At 41.1% G+C, this 18,893-nt stretch overlaps 1 protein-coding gene across 6 annotated transcripts in view; it reads left to right on the forward strand.

The window, feature by feature from the left end:
• Positions 1-18,893, forward strand: part of ST6GAL1 (ST6 beta-galactoside alpha-2,6-sialyltransferase 1) — a 114,836-nt gene that overhangs the window by 68,701 nt on the left and 27,242 nt on the right. For 5 of the 6 annotated variants that reach the window (XM_081137625.1, XM_081137627.1, XM_081137629.1 and 2 more), the window contains 2 exons: positions 8,640-8,774; positions 12,786-13,440. In XM_081137625.1, the coding sequence (XP_080993751.1) occupies positions 12,837-13,440 (604 nt within the window). In that variant the 5' untranslated portion in view covers positions 8,640-8,774; positions 12,786-12,836. The remainder of the gene's footprint in view (positions 1-8,639; positions 8,775-12,785; positions 13,441-18,893) is intronic. The other variant, XM_081137630.1, reaches the window with a different exon arrangement.

Below are 18,893 nucleotides of genomic sequence, written 5' to 3' on the forward strand. Positions count from 1 at the left end.
TATGAACACAGGGAGGTTCATGATGTTATTCTCTATACCTTTTTAAAAATTTTTATTTGTATTTTTTTGTTGAATTCATTGGGGTGACATTGGTTAATAAGATGATCTGTTTCAGGTGTACACTTCGACAATACATCATTTGTATATTGTATTGTGTGTTTACCACCCCAAGTCAAGTCTCCACCAGCATTTACCACCCCCTTTACCCTCTATCTCCCCCAACCCCTCTTCCCCTCTGGCAATCGCCATGCTGTTGTCTGGGTCTATGAGTTTTTTTATTTCTTTAACCCCTTTGCCTTTTTCACCCAGCCCCTAACCCCCCTCCCCTCTGACAGCTGTCAGTCTGTTCTCTATCTGTGAATCTGTCTCTATGTTGTTAATTTATTTTGTTCATTAGATTCCACATATGAGTGAAATCATGGGGTTCTTATCTTTCTCTGACTGGCTTATTTCACTTGACATGATACTCTCCAGGTCCATCCATGCTGTCTCGAAGGGTAAGAGACCTTTCTTTATCGCAGAGTAGTAACCTATCGTGTAAATGTCCCGCAGCCTTTTTACCCACCCCCCTACCTTTTCGTATGTGTAAAATCGTCCATAATACCAACTGAACTCCTTTTTAAAGATTAGGAGGTGAAAGAGTTTCTCTTCCTGAGGAGGAGGGGGGCCTGTTTTCTTCTGTGTACTTCTCTGTTGGTTGTGACCCAGTGCGAAGGAAGGGTGATTGGCTGTGCTGCTGGAGGGTGGGGTGCAGTATTTTCTCAGCCTCCTGTTTGTTCCTTCCTCCTCAGCTTACCCTTGACTAAGAAGTGGAGTGCAGAGTGGTCTCTAGTGTGGTTAGATTGGGCAGGATGCGGGCTGGGGCTGGGGGTGAGCAGCATACAGAAAGGGAGCTGATGGGCTGTGACGGGCCTGCTTTTCCCCAGGCACCTGCCAGATAGGAAGGCAAATATTTCTACAAATATGCGCCAGTGAAGGCACAGGTTGAAGGTAGTAGTAAGTGGCTGGATTTCCCTTTGCCGTGGCTCTCTTAATCCAGAGTTTGGAGCTTTCCTTAGCCATTCAAAGTGGCTGATTCTTGTCAGAAACTGTGGAGCAGCTGCCCTATCCATGGTGGGGACTTAGCAGCTCCCACAAAGTTCTGCTCTCCATGTTTTAGAAAACCTCAGGGAAGTGTACTCAGGCCTGTCTGAGGACTTCATCATCTTCCCCATCAGGACCTGCCCTGCTGGGAAAAGATCTAATCTCTATTAAGAGACCCTTTTTGCCTCCTGGGTGTGGAACATCTGGGACAAGCAGAAATGAAAAGCCCTTTTATCTTCAGGGCTTTGATCTGGGCAGAATTTCCCCCTCCCTACCGTTAGCCAGGCTGCTGGGCTCATCCTCAGGTAAACACTAGCAAATGCAGCTATTCAGGCACTTTGTAAAACTCTCATGTGTTCCTTTCACTTGCTTCTCAGATTTGCCAACTACAAAGCCATGAAGTCTGTCATTAAATTGTCACCACAACCCTGCAGAAGCATATTTTAATGTATTATTCTCCATACTTTACAGATGAAGACACGAGGTTTACAGAAGTTGACGAACATAGAACTGACAGGCAGAAAAGTCAGGATTTGAATCTGGGCTTGGAGATGACAGAGCCTGAACTCATTCACCAAAGCCAAAGTTCTCCAACTATCAGTGGGGAAGAACCAGATTCCCACGCCCCCCCTTCTCACAGATCAATAGAATAATGAAATGATGAAAAAAAAAAGCCCTGTTTTAAAAGTTATTAGATTCAACAGGCATAAATACTCTTTCAAACTACTATAGAAGTTGATTACACTGAATTCCTGTGCTTTCCCCATGCTGGATCTTGGCAAAGCTTCCTCAGACTAGCACGTTGAGTAATAGTATTCTAAGCCACCTGCTTCTCAGAGCATTGCGTGTAGTGCTTGCTACACAGCAGGTCTTGCTAAATGCAGATTTCTGAGCCCTATCTCAGAGGACCTGGATCAGAAGGACTGAAGTGGAGTTCAGGAATCTGCCTTTTAGTAAGTCGGTCTCATCATTTGATGTGCTCTGAGTCTGATCGCTATGGTTTTCTGCGCTGCTCCCTCCCCACTCAGATGACAGATGACAGGGTGAACGGTGGAGTGGGTCGAGGGCTTGATTCTATACCCCCACCCTCATGCTACTGTGGGGTTTTTTTTTAAGGACTTCCTTTCTGTAGAAACTTACTGAGAGAACCTGCTTTCTGAACTCGTTTTAGTGCACCTCTCCAAATGTGTGTTGAGTTCAAACTGCAGGCCGGGTGCTCACAGCCAGCAGAGAGTGAGTACAGACGGAACAAAATACAAAACGCAGGGGCCCCTCTGTGTGTAGAGGCAGGGAGATGAAGAGGAACCAGCGACAGACCGTGAGAAAGAGGGATTGGTAAGATGGAGAAAAACCAGGAGGGGTAGGTTTGGGAAACTAGGAGGAGGAGTGACCGACTGAATAAACACTGCTGATGGGCTGCGTCAGATGAGGGCTGAGCACATACATGGAGGCCATGAGGGCTTTGGCGACGTAGACGAGCAGTTTCCTGGACAAGGGGAGGCCTGAAGGAGTGGGTTCAAGTGAGACTGGGAAGAGGGAAATTGGAAAGAGTGACTAAAGTCAGCTCTTTCGAGGAGTTTTATTTTAAAGGAAAGAGAAAGGGCAGGAGCTGGAACGTTAATCTGAGGTCAGGAGGTTTTGCAGGAGGAACAGGGACATGGACTATATTTAAAACTCATGCAGTGGCTAATTATGTGACTTAAAGTCATGTATCTTTTTCAGTTAATCCCTTCAGGAAAACAGAAACAATGATCTGCCATAACTTTTTTCTTGAAGCTCTTTCAGATTCTCCCCACTCCCAAACAATATTGTCCAAGGACAGTTTACATATTACTCTTGTTCCTACATAGCTTAATGTGAATACATTTGGGGAAAAAGTGATATTACATTTTTCATATTTGCTTTCTGTTTTTTTGGCTGAAGTATTTGAAAGTAGATTTCATCTCTGCCCTGGCTGGTGTGCTCAGTTGTTAGAGCATTGGTTCAAGCACCAAAGGGTCCCATGTTCAATTCCCGGTCAAGGGCACTTACCTGGGTTGCAGACTTGATCCCCAGCCCCATTTGGGGCATGTACGGGAGGCAACCAATTGATGTGTCTTTCTCACATCGATGTCTCTCTCTGTCTCCCCCACCTCACTCCCTCCCTTCCACTCTCTCTAAAGATCAAAGGAAAAAATATCCTCAGGTGAGGACTAACAACAAAGAGAGAGAGAGAGAGAGAGAGAGAGAGAGAGAGAGAGAGAGAGAGAGAGAGAGAAAGAAAGAAAGAAAGAAAGAAAGAAAGAAAGAAAGAAAGAAAGAAAGAAAGAAAGAGAGAGAGAGGGAGAGAAAGGAGAAAGAAAGGTTTCATCTCTAACGACTTCACATGTATAGGATTTTAAAAAACATAACTACATATATAAATAATAATATAATAATACTATTATTATACCCAACAACATTAACAAAATGACTTCTTAATATCATATAATATCAAATCTATATTCAAATATCACATTTGTCCCCGATGGTGTTTTCAAATTGAAATTCAAACAAGGTCTACATATTGCATATGATTGTCGTATCTTTCAAGCCATTTGTTTGTCATGTGCATCAACTTACTGTCCTATAGAATGTCCTGCTTTCACGATTTGTCTGAAAACTCTTTATGGTATCATTTAACTTGCTCTTTTTTTCTCCTTTATTTCCTAAAAACTGGAATTGATTATAAAGGCTTGATCTATACACTTAATCTACATTTTGGTCAAGAATTTTTCATATTAAGTGCTGTGCATTTCCTCTTGCCTTACATCAGAAAACATGTATTGTCTTAGGTTTCCCACTACCAGTGATGCTACAACTGATTTGGGTCAGAGGTGGCTGCCTCAGTGAAAAGAGGTTTTTTTTTGAGATAGGAAAAATAATAGCATGTCTATCTGCTGATGGACATGATCTTTGAGAGAGGGATACCTATATTGATGCAGAACAAAGGGGGACATTTTCTACAAGAATGTCCTTAAGTAGATAATAGTACATAGGATCTAGTGGACAAATGTTGGATATTATAAGTGTTGGATACATCAAATTCATCCCTAGGAAGAAGAGATCATTTGGGCATAAATGTAGGTAGGGAAGGTAGCTGAATACAAAGGCATGTGTGTGAAAGTTCTGTTCTGGTAGCTTTCTTTTTCTCCACGAATAAGGCGAAGGTGAGGATGAGGAGAATTTTCATGGGGGTGGGGGTCAGATAGTCCCCTAGGAGAGTGGCAGATGAATTGACTGGAAAAGTAGCACATAATTTCTGGGAAGCATTAAGTAGCTACTTCCAGTTAGTGACTATGAACTTGAAGTGAAATCAGTAAGCATCACAGTGTGATTTTTCTCTAACATGTTCAGTTACATATTTGCAGGTATGGAGTAGGACAGAGAGTTGGATTTAACCAGAATTGGGCTTTATCCAACCATGTGTGATAGAAAGCGCAATTTAACAATTGACAATGGAATTTAAACTGGGTGGGAAAGGAAGGGGGGATATAAAGGAAGTGAGAGACAGTGGGAAGGCGGTAGGATCAACCGTTTTTGGTTGGAGTTGGGTATGAGTTGGACTCAGCTGCAAAGACAGGAGTGGTGATTACAGAGGGTATGCCTGAAGTCAAGACTATGGAGGGGGTATATTTTTTTGTAAATGACAAGATCAGAGATAGGGCCTTGGGAGTAAGTGGCTGAGGTCACAATCATCGGAGTAGACTGAGGGACCCGGGACTAGAATGATTCTGTAGGTGGATGTTAATATCACCATGGGTTATGAGAGAAATAGTGTTGGAGAGAATGATAGTGATCCAGGAGCTAAAATATTCAAGGTCCTGGCTGGAGAAGAGCTTGGCTAGACCCAGGAGAGCAGAGATAAATTTTAAAGGAGCTCTCAGTCTCGTTGAGGCAAACGTGCAGACAGACAAATGTCATGTAGTCTGATGAGAGCCAGACACAACAGTGGAGTTGTATCAATCTCTGTGGAGCCCAGGTGACACTTGAGCTGGTTTTGGAGGCTGAGTGGGTGTGCTCCCATGTGAACAGGGTAGGAAAGGACATTTTATTCAGAAGGATCTTTATGTGCAGGGCTACCAAGGCATGAAAGAGCATGGGACATGTGGAGTGCTACAATTGAGTTACTCTGGGCGAATTACTCATTTTCCCTGTCTCAGTCTTCCCATTCGTAAAATGGAGGTAACAATGGTATTCAGAGTAGGTGATGGTAAGAAATGATGTGTATAGTACTTGTCTCAGGCCCTATTGTGTAATCCTTTGGGTGTATTTCTTACTTGATTATTTAAAAAAATCCTATGAGATAGGCTCTGTTTTCATTAGTTCTGTTTTGTAGGTAAAGAAGCTGTTAGGGGATTTAATAACTTCCCCAGGTCATGTAACTGGTGAGAGGCAAGAGTTTGGACTCGTGGTCAGATCAGTCTAATTCTAGGGCTCTTACTCGACCCCTAAGCTATAGTCAGTGCTTAGCACTTAGCTAGTACTGAATTAATAGTAGCTATTATTGTTGTGATTTCTAAAGTTTCTCACTCCATGAGTTGATGCTTTTATCACTTGTGCAGCTGGTTGGTCACCCCTATTATCTCATGAGCAGCAGTGACTATTTTTGGAAGGCCCTCATTACCTATAATAGATTTAGATCTACGTTTGCACTACTTTTGTTTCAACTGGTTGATTTTTGAAAACCAAGAGTGGGGAGTGATTTTTATCTTCTTAGAGGGCAAGTTGTCCTGAGCAGGTGCAGTTGATGTGAGAAAGGAAGGTCTGGGTTTGCTGTACTCCTCTTTTGTCTGTGCCCTGAACCCAGACAAATGTCTCATGCCCCAGCAGCTCACACTTTGGGAGGATGGCAGCGAACCAGTATTCACAGGCAACAGGCATCGTCCAAAATGCAGGGTGACTGCCCCGAGTGTTCCCTGGGAGGCTGCTGAGAAAGAACCTTTTCCATTAATGATGCCTGGGGAAACAGAACTTTAAAGAGCTGGGATGCCCTCTCCCTCCCTCCCTCCCTCCCTCCCTCCCTCCCTCCCTCCCTCCCTCCCTCCCTCCCTCCCTCCCTCCCTCCTCTCCCTCCCTTTCTTCCTTTCTTTCTTCCCTCAACAAATTGTTATTAAATGCCTACTATGTGCCAAACACTCATTTGGGCATTGAAGATAGTAGTGAAGAAAGCTGATGAGGTTTCTGCTTATGGAATTTACATTTTTTTTGTAGGAGGAGACAAAGGGAACCAAATAATAATATGAATACATGCATCGTTACAAACTCTCATGCCACAAAGAAAATGTACATGACATGAAAAGAAGGATAGCTACCAGGAATATTTTCTGACTCTACCAGGAGGCTACCAGGAAGTCAGTTCTCTAAATTCATAAACAGAGCCCTGACATTTTTGACAAAGAACAGAATGGCACCTCTAACTTTTGCCCTATGAGTCATATGCAAGGCCTGCCTGCCTGTTTCCCAGTTATGAAAAGCTGAAATTCCCCCAGCTTGAACCCCAGGGTTTCAGGGAAAGATTTCTGCATACATCATGGGATGAAGCCAGTTTGTGGCCACTACTCTTTCCTCTTAGTTCTGTTAATGCTGCATCCACCAGGACAGGCTTCGATATTGTGAATCAGTTTAATATTGTGTATCAAGTTGATATTTAAGCTTGAAATGTATTTTTGATACCGTCCCCAATAGTTTTACTTTAATCACTCAACTAACATAATGAGAATAAAGGAAGCCGGCTCTGGTCCAAGGGTGGGGGGTGCTGTTGGGAGGGTGGGGTGGAGGGATTGGGCAAAAGGGAAAAAGAAAGAGAAAATTCATTCATGTGGACAACAGTGTGGTGACTGGGGGCAGGGGTGGGGGGCAGAGGTGGAAGGGGACATAGAGGAATAAATGGAGATGGAAAAAGTAAAATAAATAAAATTGAAAAAAAAGAATAAAGGAAGCCAGACTGAAAGGTGAGAATTCATCTCTTATCCATTTGCTCATCAACAGTCATCAGGTCTCAAGCATGTACGTTTTTTCTAGGTATTTGGCTGTGCATAACTTTTATTTGCAATGGTGACATTTTCTGGCACTTTTTTTTGTTATAATATTTTAAGCATTTTTTTCTTATTACTACTTAAATCACACACAGTTATACACACACACATTCTATAATGGTGGATGTGCCATTGTTTAATTATTTTAGTATTGCTGGAAGATTAGTTGCTAACCTTAGATTTTTCACCATTATAAATTGAAAACTTTTTTTTTTTTTTTGCATGTGCATATTGCTTTATAAAACTCATTCTTTATTCCATTAATCCTCTGTCAGTCCTCACCACACTGTGTAAGGGAGGAAATCATTTTACATGTGAAGAAACCAAAACGTAAAACCTTTTTCTTCTTTGAATTATTTATTTAGTTTTACTTCCTGGAAGTTTGATAATAGTCAGGAGCTCTTAATTCTATGGCCTGATTACTTTCTAAAAAGGTTAAGTTCATTTCTACAGCATCTTTGAAATATAACAATTTCATTACAGTCTGTCCAGAAATGAGTATTTTCATTTTGAAAATGGCCGGCTAATGTAAATTCTGTTTATCTTATATATCTTAATATTCCAGTTGCCTCTTTTGGGTTAAGATTAATTATAATTTCATATGCTTGTTAATTGTATTTTCCATTTTTGTGATTTGTCTGCCTGCTTATGTTGATTGCCTGCTTGAGAGGCTTTTACTGTATTAACCCTTTGCATACCTTGACTCTTATTTTCCTTTTTATTACAGTATTTTTCATTGCATGAATTTGGGATTTTCATGCAACTGACTCTATCAAAATTTTCCTTGTTATTTTTCTACATTCCATCAGAAACAAGAAAGAGCTGACAAATATAGAATTGTATTTTTAACTTTTAAAAATTATATTTTTATAATATTTTTTCAACTCTAAGAGTAATGATCTACATTTTAGAAATTTGGAATGTATAAAACATTATAAAAAAATGAAACCACATTATTCTACCATCCAGGGTATTTTATTTTTTAGTCCTTTCTTTCTACATGCACATTTAAAAAATTTTTCTGTGTTTGGATAGTATATACTGGTTATGACCTATTTTTTATACTAACATTATATGATTAAACTTTCACATTTCACTAAATATTCTTTGATAATAAATAATTTTAAAAACTCTGTCTAGTTTAGTTTGAAATGAACTTATTCCTCTCTTCCCCAAATTGCCATTTATATATCCCCAAACCAATGACTAACCAATCCTTTCTCCCCAGATTTATCTGTGGTGTCTGCTTTGTCTTTCTAGCATGTTCTCATCCAGTATCAGGCTATTTCTAGGCTGTCTGTGTTGTTCATAGCCCCAGGCCATTGCACCTGAAATAGGCTCTCATCTCTCTTTTTCTGAGTCCTCAGGGCTTTCTGGATTGAGCCATAGCCTAGGCCAGAGCCCACACTGGAGACTAGCAGAAGTGCCATCTCGTTAATTTTTAACCCTGCCCGTTGGAAAACAGCTCTTATTTCTCTTTTTTTTTTTTTGCCTTCGCAGATGTTTATTCATCATCCTGAGAAAAATGAGCCTTGGCCTCTAAACCTAACAAAGCAAATATCCCTCCCATGAAGAATAGTGCTAGATCCTGAGGACCTGGAGAGTCTGCGGCCCTAGGGGGATAAACCAAAGCAGGTAAGAAACACTTGGAGGTGTGGATTTGGTCCTTCATATATATATATATTTAGTTGATTTAATGAGGGGTGGGAATAGGTGGTTTGGCTATTTCTATACTCTATAAATACAAGATTTGAAGTTATTCTGTAAATCAGTCCACATAGCCCCACCATTTGCCAAATCCTGCGCTTGATGCTATGCATACAGTGATGGATAGACTGCGACAGGAGGCAGGATCCTCTGTTTGCTGGGATTGTCTTTCTGTTGGTTCAGTGTTGACTTGTTCTCTGTAGGTGATAATGTGGATTGTTATTGTATTCTTCTAGATGTCTGATGGGGGTTGTAAGGATTCATTGATAGAGCCCCGTTCATTCAATAAGTCTTTATTGAGTGTCCCCTAGGCACTGTGCTGGACACTGGGGTTTCAGAAATGAGCCAGGAGGAGTTTCCTTTTGGCAAAGATCAGTGTGAAAAGCAAGCAGTAGATGGGAGCAGACAGAGCAAGAATAGTGCTAAAAGGGAGGTGGGCTCCACAGGAGATCAGAAGCAGAAAAGTCATGCTGTCTGATCGCCAGACAAATGCACTAAGGGAGAGATTACAGCAGTGTAGAGGCCTGGAAGCTTAAGTAGTCAGATTGGAAAATTCAGAACTTGGTGTATTTTCCCAAAGGATTTGAAAACAAAAAATTTCCTACCTCTTCTCTTCAGCTTTCGCTGCTTAGATTAAATTTCTTCAGTCCCTGTCTCGTTAGAGCAGCTTGAGAGATGAAAAAGGTCTTGAAACTAAAAGTGCCTATGATGAGAAGCTCCAGAGAGCTGGTGGATTTGGGGCCTCAACAGAGGGTGGTGTTCAAGAAGAGTCAGGAGGTGTCAGATGAGTGTCCTGAGGCCATGATGGGGTACAGACCCTGAAGACTGAGGCTGTCTTAAAGCTGCAGGACTGTGTTGTGCCTGGCTCTTTGACTGAGCTCCTGTTCCCTGGGAAACTCAACCTTGGAGAGTAGGTGGTGGCAGGAAGCTGAACACCAGCCCTTTCTGAGACTATAGTCCCCATCATTCATCCACATAAAAGTTAAGTCCCAACTCTACTATTTCCGAATCACTCATGCAACTTTGAAAATTATTTATATTTTAAAAAAAAATCTTGCCTGGCTGTTGTGGCTCAGTGGTCGAGCATTGACCTGTGATCCAGGAGATTGAGGTTCAGTTCCTGGTCAGGGCACATGCCTGGGTTTCGGGCTTGATCCCCAGTGGGGGGGGCGGGGGGTGCAAGAGGCAGCTGATCAATGACTCTCATCATTGATGTTTCTATATCTCTCTGAAATCAATAAAATATATATATATTTTATATATATATATAAATCTGTTTCTTCAGCTATAAATAGTGCTAACAAAATTTTCCCTCCTTATTTCATAAGATTATACTGGGTCTCATGAATATAATTACTGTGAAAGGGTTGCCTGAGTGGTAAATGTGCACCCAGGTGATGGCTGCTATAGTGCTGATGGTAAAGGTGGTTTTTCTGTGATTGTCTGGCAGATTGAGTTGTGTCTCTAGTGACCCTGATTTCTGAGTCCTGTTTGATTAACCCTGACTTTTCACTGTCCTTTATCACAGATGCCTGTCCTTTTGGTGCAAAGACCACAAACTTTTAGAGAGACCTGGGTTGGAATCCTGGTTCTAGTACTGATTAGCTATTGACTTTGGAGAAACCCTGTAACCTTGCTAAGCTTCAGTTTCTTCATTTCCTCAAATAGGACATTTAATATCTACCTCATAGTGTTATAGTAAAAATTCAATGAGAGACTGCAGGTAAAGTGCCTGCCATATATAGTAGGCACTTCTTAGATGCTACTTTCCCTCCTCTAGTTCTTCAGCTGTCATAGTCATTTGATTAGCTGTGTTGGGTATCTGAGGAAATTGAGTTTCTTAGTTTTCTGATGATACAACAAGCCCTCTCTGTCATTTCTTGATTTCAAGTTTGAATTCTCCCTCTTCCTACTTTTCACCACTTTCAAAATGTCAGCAGCCCAAGGCAGGAACCCTTCTCCCCAGAGCTCCTGGTTCCTGAGGTCTGGGGGGGTGGGAAGCGCAGCTTGGATGGTACTGCCAGTTGATTCCGAGAATGATCTGGATGCCGCTGAAATTAAAGTCTCAGATGAAGGACCTGAAGCTCAGGTTGATGAGGCTTGGCCAGTGCTCCACTGTCCCCTGTCGCCTCCACCTGGTCCTCATGTCGAGGGGCTGCTCTCTGGTCTCTGTTTAGAATACCTCCTGTGTCTTTACATTTACCCAGTTCAAAGCCTGACAATACCATACCTGTTTTTTTCTCCCAGCACTCCGTAAATGAGATAGGGAAGAGAGGACTACTCTACAGAAACTTAAGTGCGGAGAGGTTAAGTGATGTATCCGGTCACCAAGAACAGGGATGAGAACCCAGGTTTTCCGAATACCTGGCCTAGTACTCCTGCCACCTTATTTCTTTTTTTTTTCTTTTTAAATATATCTTTATTGATTTCAGAGAGAGGAAAGGAGAGGGAGAGAGAGAGATAGAAACATCAATGATGAGAGGGTCATTGATCGGCTGCCCAGCCCGCAACCCGGGCATGTGCCCCGGCCGGGAACCGAACCCCGATCACCTGGATCCTAGGTCGACGCTCAACCGCTGAGCCACGCCCGGCCGGGCACTGCCACCTTATTTCTGATATCCTTAGGAGCAGGCTGCATGGGAAGGAACTGTAGATCCTAGTGGGTTAGCAAAAGCCCAGGGGGTGATTCCTACACTCATGATGGTAAATTAACCCATTTATTTATGAAAGAGTTTAATGTTTTTCAAAAGATACAGACATTGTTTGAGGTTAAAGTACTTTCACCTTCCATTCAGTTACACAATAAATTCTGGGTAAACAAAGTAGGTCTTTACCTAGATATAAAAGGGACTATTAGGCTCTATTTTCTTAGTAAAGTCCATTTTCCAGAACTTCCAGCAGTTCTGTACAGGATGTTGTAGAAAGGACATGGATTACAGAATCAAGTGCTCTTGGATTTGAACCATAGTGCTACCATTTACTCAGCTCTGTGATCCTAGGCACTTCTCTTAACCTCTCCGAGCCTCAGATGGCTGATCTATAAATGAAGATTAGAATACCACTGCTGGCGGTGGTCAGGGCCTCTGCACAGCTCAGGAGATGCCCTTCATATTAGACTGTCGTAAACATAGTGCTTACTAGAGTTGCATATCACAGTGGCCCTGGTTTATGGTGACATTAAATAAAATAACATCTTGTGTGCTTAATTCATCTTTGTTTTCATGTCCTGAATTGATCATTTGTCTGCTCTCTTACCAAGATTTCCTATCCTTTACCATGAGGTCAGCCAGCTTCCCGACACTTGATAGCACTCACAATGCACTCCATGAAATTGGATGTTTTGTTGTGAAGCTAGCCCTTGCTCTTCTTCTAACTCAGGAGTCCAACACCACTTAGAGAGATGCATCACAAAGCTATGGTGTTGTCCATGGTGAGAGATCTCTTTCTGGCAATTTTAGAAGAATTCTGGGCCCCTTAGGATTTTAGGGAGTTTGGGTTCTTATGATGTAGACCAGTTAGTCTGCTCTTCGTTTTCTTTTAGTTTTTCAAGCATGCACACCTTCATTTAACAGATAGTGTAAGGCCCTAGGAACCAAATGATGTGTGAGATGTGATTCCTGACCTCAGGAAGTTCAGAGTACAGTTGGGGAGCTAGACAAAGACAAGAGGAAAGTAGGATTTAGAGTGTAAAAAGGAAGCATGGAGAACACAGGAAGGGAGTGTCTGAGGACTGTTCTCTACATTCAAAACCAAAACTGAGAGTGATTTTGTGTGTATGTGTGTGTGTGTCAGAGAGAGAGCGAGCGAGAGCGCTGCAGACCTGGTAGAATTCAAATCTTGTCACTTTAAATTCATTGCTCCGCCCATCACCTTGCCTCTTGACAGTCACACTTGTAGATTTTCTTTACATCGTTTTTTGCCTTGTCTTACTTTTTCTAGGCTTGTTTTCCTGCTCAGAACAGAGTGGCTCCCTTGAATGCATCTTTCATTATGATTCCCACCAACTTGAAAAAAAAATTCAGCTGCTGTGTGCTGGCCTTTCTCCTGTTTGCAGTCATCTCTATGTGGAAGGAGAAGAAGAAAGGGAGTTACTATGATCCCCTTAAATTGCAAACCGAGAAATTGCAGGTGCTGAGGGGTCTGAAGAAAATTGCCATGGGGCCTGGTTCCCAGTCTGCACCTTCAAGCAACACCCAGGACACCCACAGGGGCAGCCAGGCCCTCCACAGTCCTAGGGATCAGCCCAAGACCGAGCTAGAAACTTTCCAGATGTGGAGCAAAGACAGCTCTTCCAAAAACCTTATCCTCAGGCTGCAGAAGATCTGGAGGAATTACCTGAGCTTGAACAAGTACAATGTGTCCTACAAGGGGCCAGGGCCTGGTGTCAAGTTCAGTGCAGAGGCCCTGCTCTGCCACCTTCGGGACCAAGTGAATGTATCCATGGTAGAGGCCACAGATTTTCCCTTCAATACATCTGAATGGGAGGGTTACCTGCCCAAGGAGAGCATTAGGATCAAGGCTGGGCCATGGGGCAGGTGTGCTGTCGTCTCTTCAGCGGGATCTCTGAAGTTCTCTCAACTGGGCAAAGAAATAGGTGGGTTCTGTGGTGTTAAGATTGCTATCTGAACATGAGATTGTTACCTTGTTTGGAGTAGCTGGGCATACAGACAAGACTGGAGACTGTGGTGAGTCTCTGTGGACTAGCAGAGCAGGCCCAGGTCAGTGCTTTTCGTTGCCCATGAGCCAGAGGTGCCTCAGGCTTCATGGGCGATTGAAAAGGGTGGAGATCTACTCTCCCAGCATCTTTGTCAGTTAGCTTTATTTTTTACCTGTTTTAAGTATTGGTGTTCTACTGAAAATTTTGTTTGAAAAGAGAGTTCTACTGATACAAAGAAGCAAAATGCTGCTTTTATATTGACATATAAAAATAATTGAAGGACAGATCTCTACTTTATCTTTAGATTCTGAAATTTGTACATTGTCTCTTTTGGCCTGAACTACCTGGGTAATTTTAAGCTTTTCTTTTTGAAAACAATGAATTAGAGCAGGAATTATTTTTTTTCCCTAGTACCCACCTGGCACCATACGTAGTTACTACAATGTTATTGACTATACTCCCTATGCTGTACTTTACATCCCCATGATTATTTTGTGACTACTAATTTTTGCTTCTTAATCCCTTCACCATTTTTACCTAGTTCCACAACCCCCATCCCATCAGGAAACCCTCACTTTGTTCTCTGTATCTGTGAGTCTGCTTCTGTTTTGTTTATTTGTTTATTTTATTCTTTAGGTTTCACATATAACTGAAATCATATGGTATTTGTCTTTCTCTGTCTGACTTATTTCACTTAGCATAATACTTTCTAGGTTGATCCATGTTGTCACAAATGATAAGATTTCATTTTTTTATTGACCGAGGAATATTCAGTTGTATATATGTACCACATCTTCTTTATCCAGTCGTCTATTGATGGGCACTTAGGTTGCTTCCATATTTTGGCTACTGTAAATAATGCTGCAATGAATGTAGGGGTGCGTATATCTTTGTAAATTCGTGTTTTAGATTTCTTCATACAAATAACCAGAAGTAGAATTGCTTGGTCATAAGGTAGTTCTATTTTTAATTTTTTAAGGACTCTCCATAGTGTTTTTCATAGGGGCTGCACCAATTTGATGTCTCATCAACAGTGCGTGAGGGTTCCGTTTTCTGCACATCTTTGCCAACATTTACTGTTTTGTTGATTTATTGATGGCAGCCATTCTGACGGGTATGAGGTGATATCTCATTGTGCTTTTAATTTGCATCTCTCTGATGGTTATTGATGTTGAGCATCTTTTTATGTCTATTGGCCCTCTGTATGTCCTCTTTGGAGAAGTGTCTATTCAGTTCTTCTGCCCATTTTTTAATTGGGCTGTTTTTTTGTTGTTGTTTTTGGCGGTAAGTTGTGTAAGTTCCTCATATGTTTTGGATATTAACCCCTTATTGGATGTAGCATTTACAGATATCTTCTTCCAATCATTAGGTTGTCTTTGTGGGGTTTTTTTTTGATGATTTCCTTTGCTGTGCAAAAATCTTTTAGTTTGATGTAGATACATTTGTTTATTTTTTCTTTTGTTTCTCTTGCCTGAGGAGATATATCAGAAAAAATACTAAGAGCAATGCCAGACAGTTTACTGTGTATGTTTTCTTCTAGTTTTATGGTTTCAGGTCTTACATTTAGGTCTTTAATTCATTTTGAGTTTACTCTCATTTTTGGTATAAGAAAGTGGCCTAGTATTATTTTTTTGCATATATTTGTCCAGTTTTCCCAATACCACTTATTGAATAAACTTTCTTTACCCCATTGTATATTCTTGCCTCCCTTGTCATAGATTAATTGACCATATAGGCATGGGTTCATTTCTGGGCTCTCTATTCTGTTCCATTGATCTCTGTGTCTGCTTTTATGCCAGTATCATGCTGTTTTGATTACTATAGCCTGAAAGTATAATTTGATATCAGGTAGTGTGATATGTCCAACTTTTTTCTTTCTCAAGATGCTATGGCTATTCGGAATCTTTTATGGTTCCATATAAATTTTAGAATGATTTGTTCTAGTTCTGTGAAAAATGCCATTGGTATTTTGATAGGAATTCCATTGAATCTATGGATTGCTTTGTGTAATATGATGAATTAATGATGTTATTTTTTCCTATTCATGAGCATGGCATATGCTTACATTTATTTGTATCTTCTTCAATTTTTTTTCTTCAATGTCTTATAATTTTTGGAATACAAGTTTTTTGTCTCCTTGGTTAAATTTACTCCCAGGTATGTTTTTATTTTTTATTTTCATGCTGTCATTTTCCTAATAGGACTGTTTTCCTAATATCTCTTTTTGATAGTTCATTATTGATGTATAAACATGTAAGCAACTTCTGAATATTTATTTTGTATCCTGCTACTTTACTGAATTCATTTATCAGCTTTAGTAGATTTTTAGTGGAATCTTTAGGGTTCTCTTTATATAGTTCCATGTCATCTGCAAATAATGACAAGGATGTTGAATTTGAGTCCTGTGGCCTACCTTCAGGGCGTTCACGAATCCTTAAAATTGCATGCAAAAATATCCGTGGATAAGGTATGTATGATGTGTGTATATGTGTGTAAGTCGATCTGTACATTTTCTAGAAAGAAAGTCCATAGCTTTCAGTTGATTCTTAGAGGGGTATGTGATCCCAAAAAAGGATCAAAGGCACTGGTCAGAATATATAAATTTCTCTTTCTTGAAATCCTTCATAGTTAGCAAAGATAGAAAGTCTATCCATCCTTGCAAACACGTGCAACACAGAACTACAGCTTTGCTTGAAACTCCGTGATTCGCGTATTTTGAGAGAATGTGTTTTCCATTATTGTGAAATGAATCAGGCTAAAGAAAGCAAAGCACAGGAAGCATTGCTCTCTGTCAGGTTCTGGAAGGTACTGGAGCAGGTGAGGTCATATGTCTCCTTTTTTATTTCTTGCATATGACTGCCAGGAAAAATGGTCTGAAACCAAGCACAGGCACTCAGAAGAAGAAAAGTAGACCCAAATTGGATTCTCTAGAGCAGAAAGAAGTGATGAGATCACATTTTGTACCTCTCCAAATAGGCAGTACTTACTAATAAAAGCTGCCAAGCCAACCAGCCTCACCTCTGCTTTTACTTTTTCAGTTTCTTTTGGGCTGCATTCTCGAGAAATTACAGCCGATTGGTTTTTGTTCACACATTATGGCACACAATTTCTTTCTTTCTTCCCCATTTTTGCTCTATCACAGTAATGTTTAGAAAATTCCATGTATTAGCTGATCCTCTTCTTTATGGCAAGTTATCAGTGTCTGCCTGGCTGAGATTGTGTTGAAGTTTAAGGCAGAGTCTGATACTTTTATGAATTGGAACTTTGCTATTTATTTTTATGCACTCCGTGAAAGTTTGGAGTGATTTAACTAACATTAATTAAAATAATCTCTTTCTATAAAATGTAGTTATAATTTTAAATATGTATTCCATGGAAGGACTTTGATCCTGAGACAAAAAATTGCACGTTAGTCTTCAAATGTTCTGTCTTTTAAAGGATATATCCTCTGGGCATTTGGTTTAACACATGTTTTAAGGAATTCATTCATTTGTCCTTTTATTCATTCATGGATTTATCAACAATACTAAATAGGAACATAGAATACAAAGAGAAAAGGGAAAGGAAAGGCCCTTTGTTGAAGGCCTGTGAGTACCAGGCAGCATGCCAGGCCCATAGCCTTTCCACTGTACCTGAGGTTTGTCTAGCCTGTTCCCAACTACTGGACATATCAGATGGTTTAAAATGATTTGCTCTTACAAATAGTACTGCTGACACAGTTTTGGGGTAGATAAGTGACTACTCTTGCCCTCCCAAGGGGAAACATCCTCAGAAATGAGACCAAAGTAAGGTAAGTTTTATGGCTCTTTATTTTGTCCATTGCAAAATTATCAAAGGGATTATAATAACATATTGTGCCTCCAGCAGTCCCATAAATCAGCCAATGGGGGCTCAGTCATTTTCAATCATTTTTGATAGGTATACATATAAAGTATCTTAGATTTGTTTGGATTTTCATTTCAAACAATAGCGTATATTTTAAATGCTATAACCAAGAGGAGTGATGCTTATTGTGCACCTACTGTGCACCTAACATGCCTTGCTTGTTCTTTTCACCTTCCCCGCAACCCTGGGAGGTCAGTAAGATTATTGTGCCCATTCTACTGATGCGCTAAGCTTTGAGACCCAAAGAGGTTATACAGCTGGTGAACAGCCGACCAGGACTTGAAACCCAGTCACTGTTGCAAAGGCCCTCATACTTAGCCTTTCTGCTCTTGTGTCTCATTGTATCTGTAGCTTTACAATAAACATTGGTATGAGGTGTCTGTCAGGTTAAGAAAAATCCCTTGATGTTCTTGCTTACTTGCTCCCCTAGAGGAAAGAAGAAGAGCACTCAAGCTGAGGCAAAAGCAAGAGAAACAAAAGCTGCAGGGGGAAAAATATAGAGTGCATTTGGGCATCACAGATAATCCTGTGTGGCTGGGATGTGGGCTATAAAAGGCTGAGGAATGAGGCGAGGAAGGTGGCCAGGGCTCAGTTCTGTGGATTGTCACATTAAGGACTTTGGATTTCATTTCTTAAGTCACAGAGAGACCTAGAAGGCTTTTGAGCAAGTGAGGGATGGCATCGTGTGTGTTTGGAGAGATTTCTCCTTCTCTGAGTCCCCCTCTCAGTGGGGACTGCTATATCATCTCTTCCTTATCAGGGACTATTGCCACATCCAAGTGAGATGGCCAAGCTTGTCTGAGCAGTCGTAGTGATAGTGAAAAGAGCAGGGCTGATTTGAGAGACATCATGAGGTAGAAGACATAGAACTTGGTCTCTAACTAGAAATGACCTTGATTGAGAGGCAGAAGCTGGAGTTTCTGGCCTGGGAGCTGGCTATAACATATTACAGGGGAGCATGCTTCTGGAAATCACAGGTTCTATCTTGGATGTCCTGAGTCTGTAGTGTTTGTGGATTTCCCTGGGTAGACATCTATGCAATTGTTTTGTTTTATTTTATTTTTTAAAAATATGTCTTTATTGATTTCAGAGAGAGGAAGGGAGAGGGAGAGAGAGAGATAGAAACATCAATGATGAGAGAGTCATTGATCCGCTAGCCTGCAACCCAGGCATGTGCCCTGACCGGGAATCGAACCCCGATCGCCTGGATCCTAGGTCGATACTCAACCGCTGAGCCACGCCCGGCCGGGCTATGCAATTGGATATACGCTTTTGGAGAAGAGTCAGGGTGGGAGATCAGATTTAGGAGTCATTTGTATCGAGGTGATAGTTGTAGTACAGGAAGAAAGAGGACTGATGAGAAAACGTAGAAAATAGTTTACATTTAAAGGACAGGGAAAGGACAGGACCAAGCCAAAAAAAAATCAGAAAGGCCAGTGAGAAGCGCTGGAGGAAAACCAGGAGGGGACCATGCAATGGAAGGCAAAGAGGTATGGAGTTTGGGC

The sequence above is a fragment of the Miniopterus schreibersii genome (assembly GCF_964146895.1).
Source record: "Miniopterus schreibersii genome assembly, chromosome: 5".
NCBI classification, from domain to species: domain Eukaryota; kingdom Metazoa; phylum Chordata; class Mammalia; order Chiroptera; family Miniopteridae; genus Miniopterus; species Miniopterus schreibersii.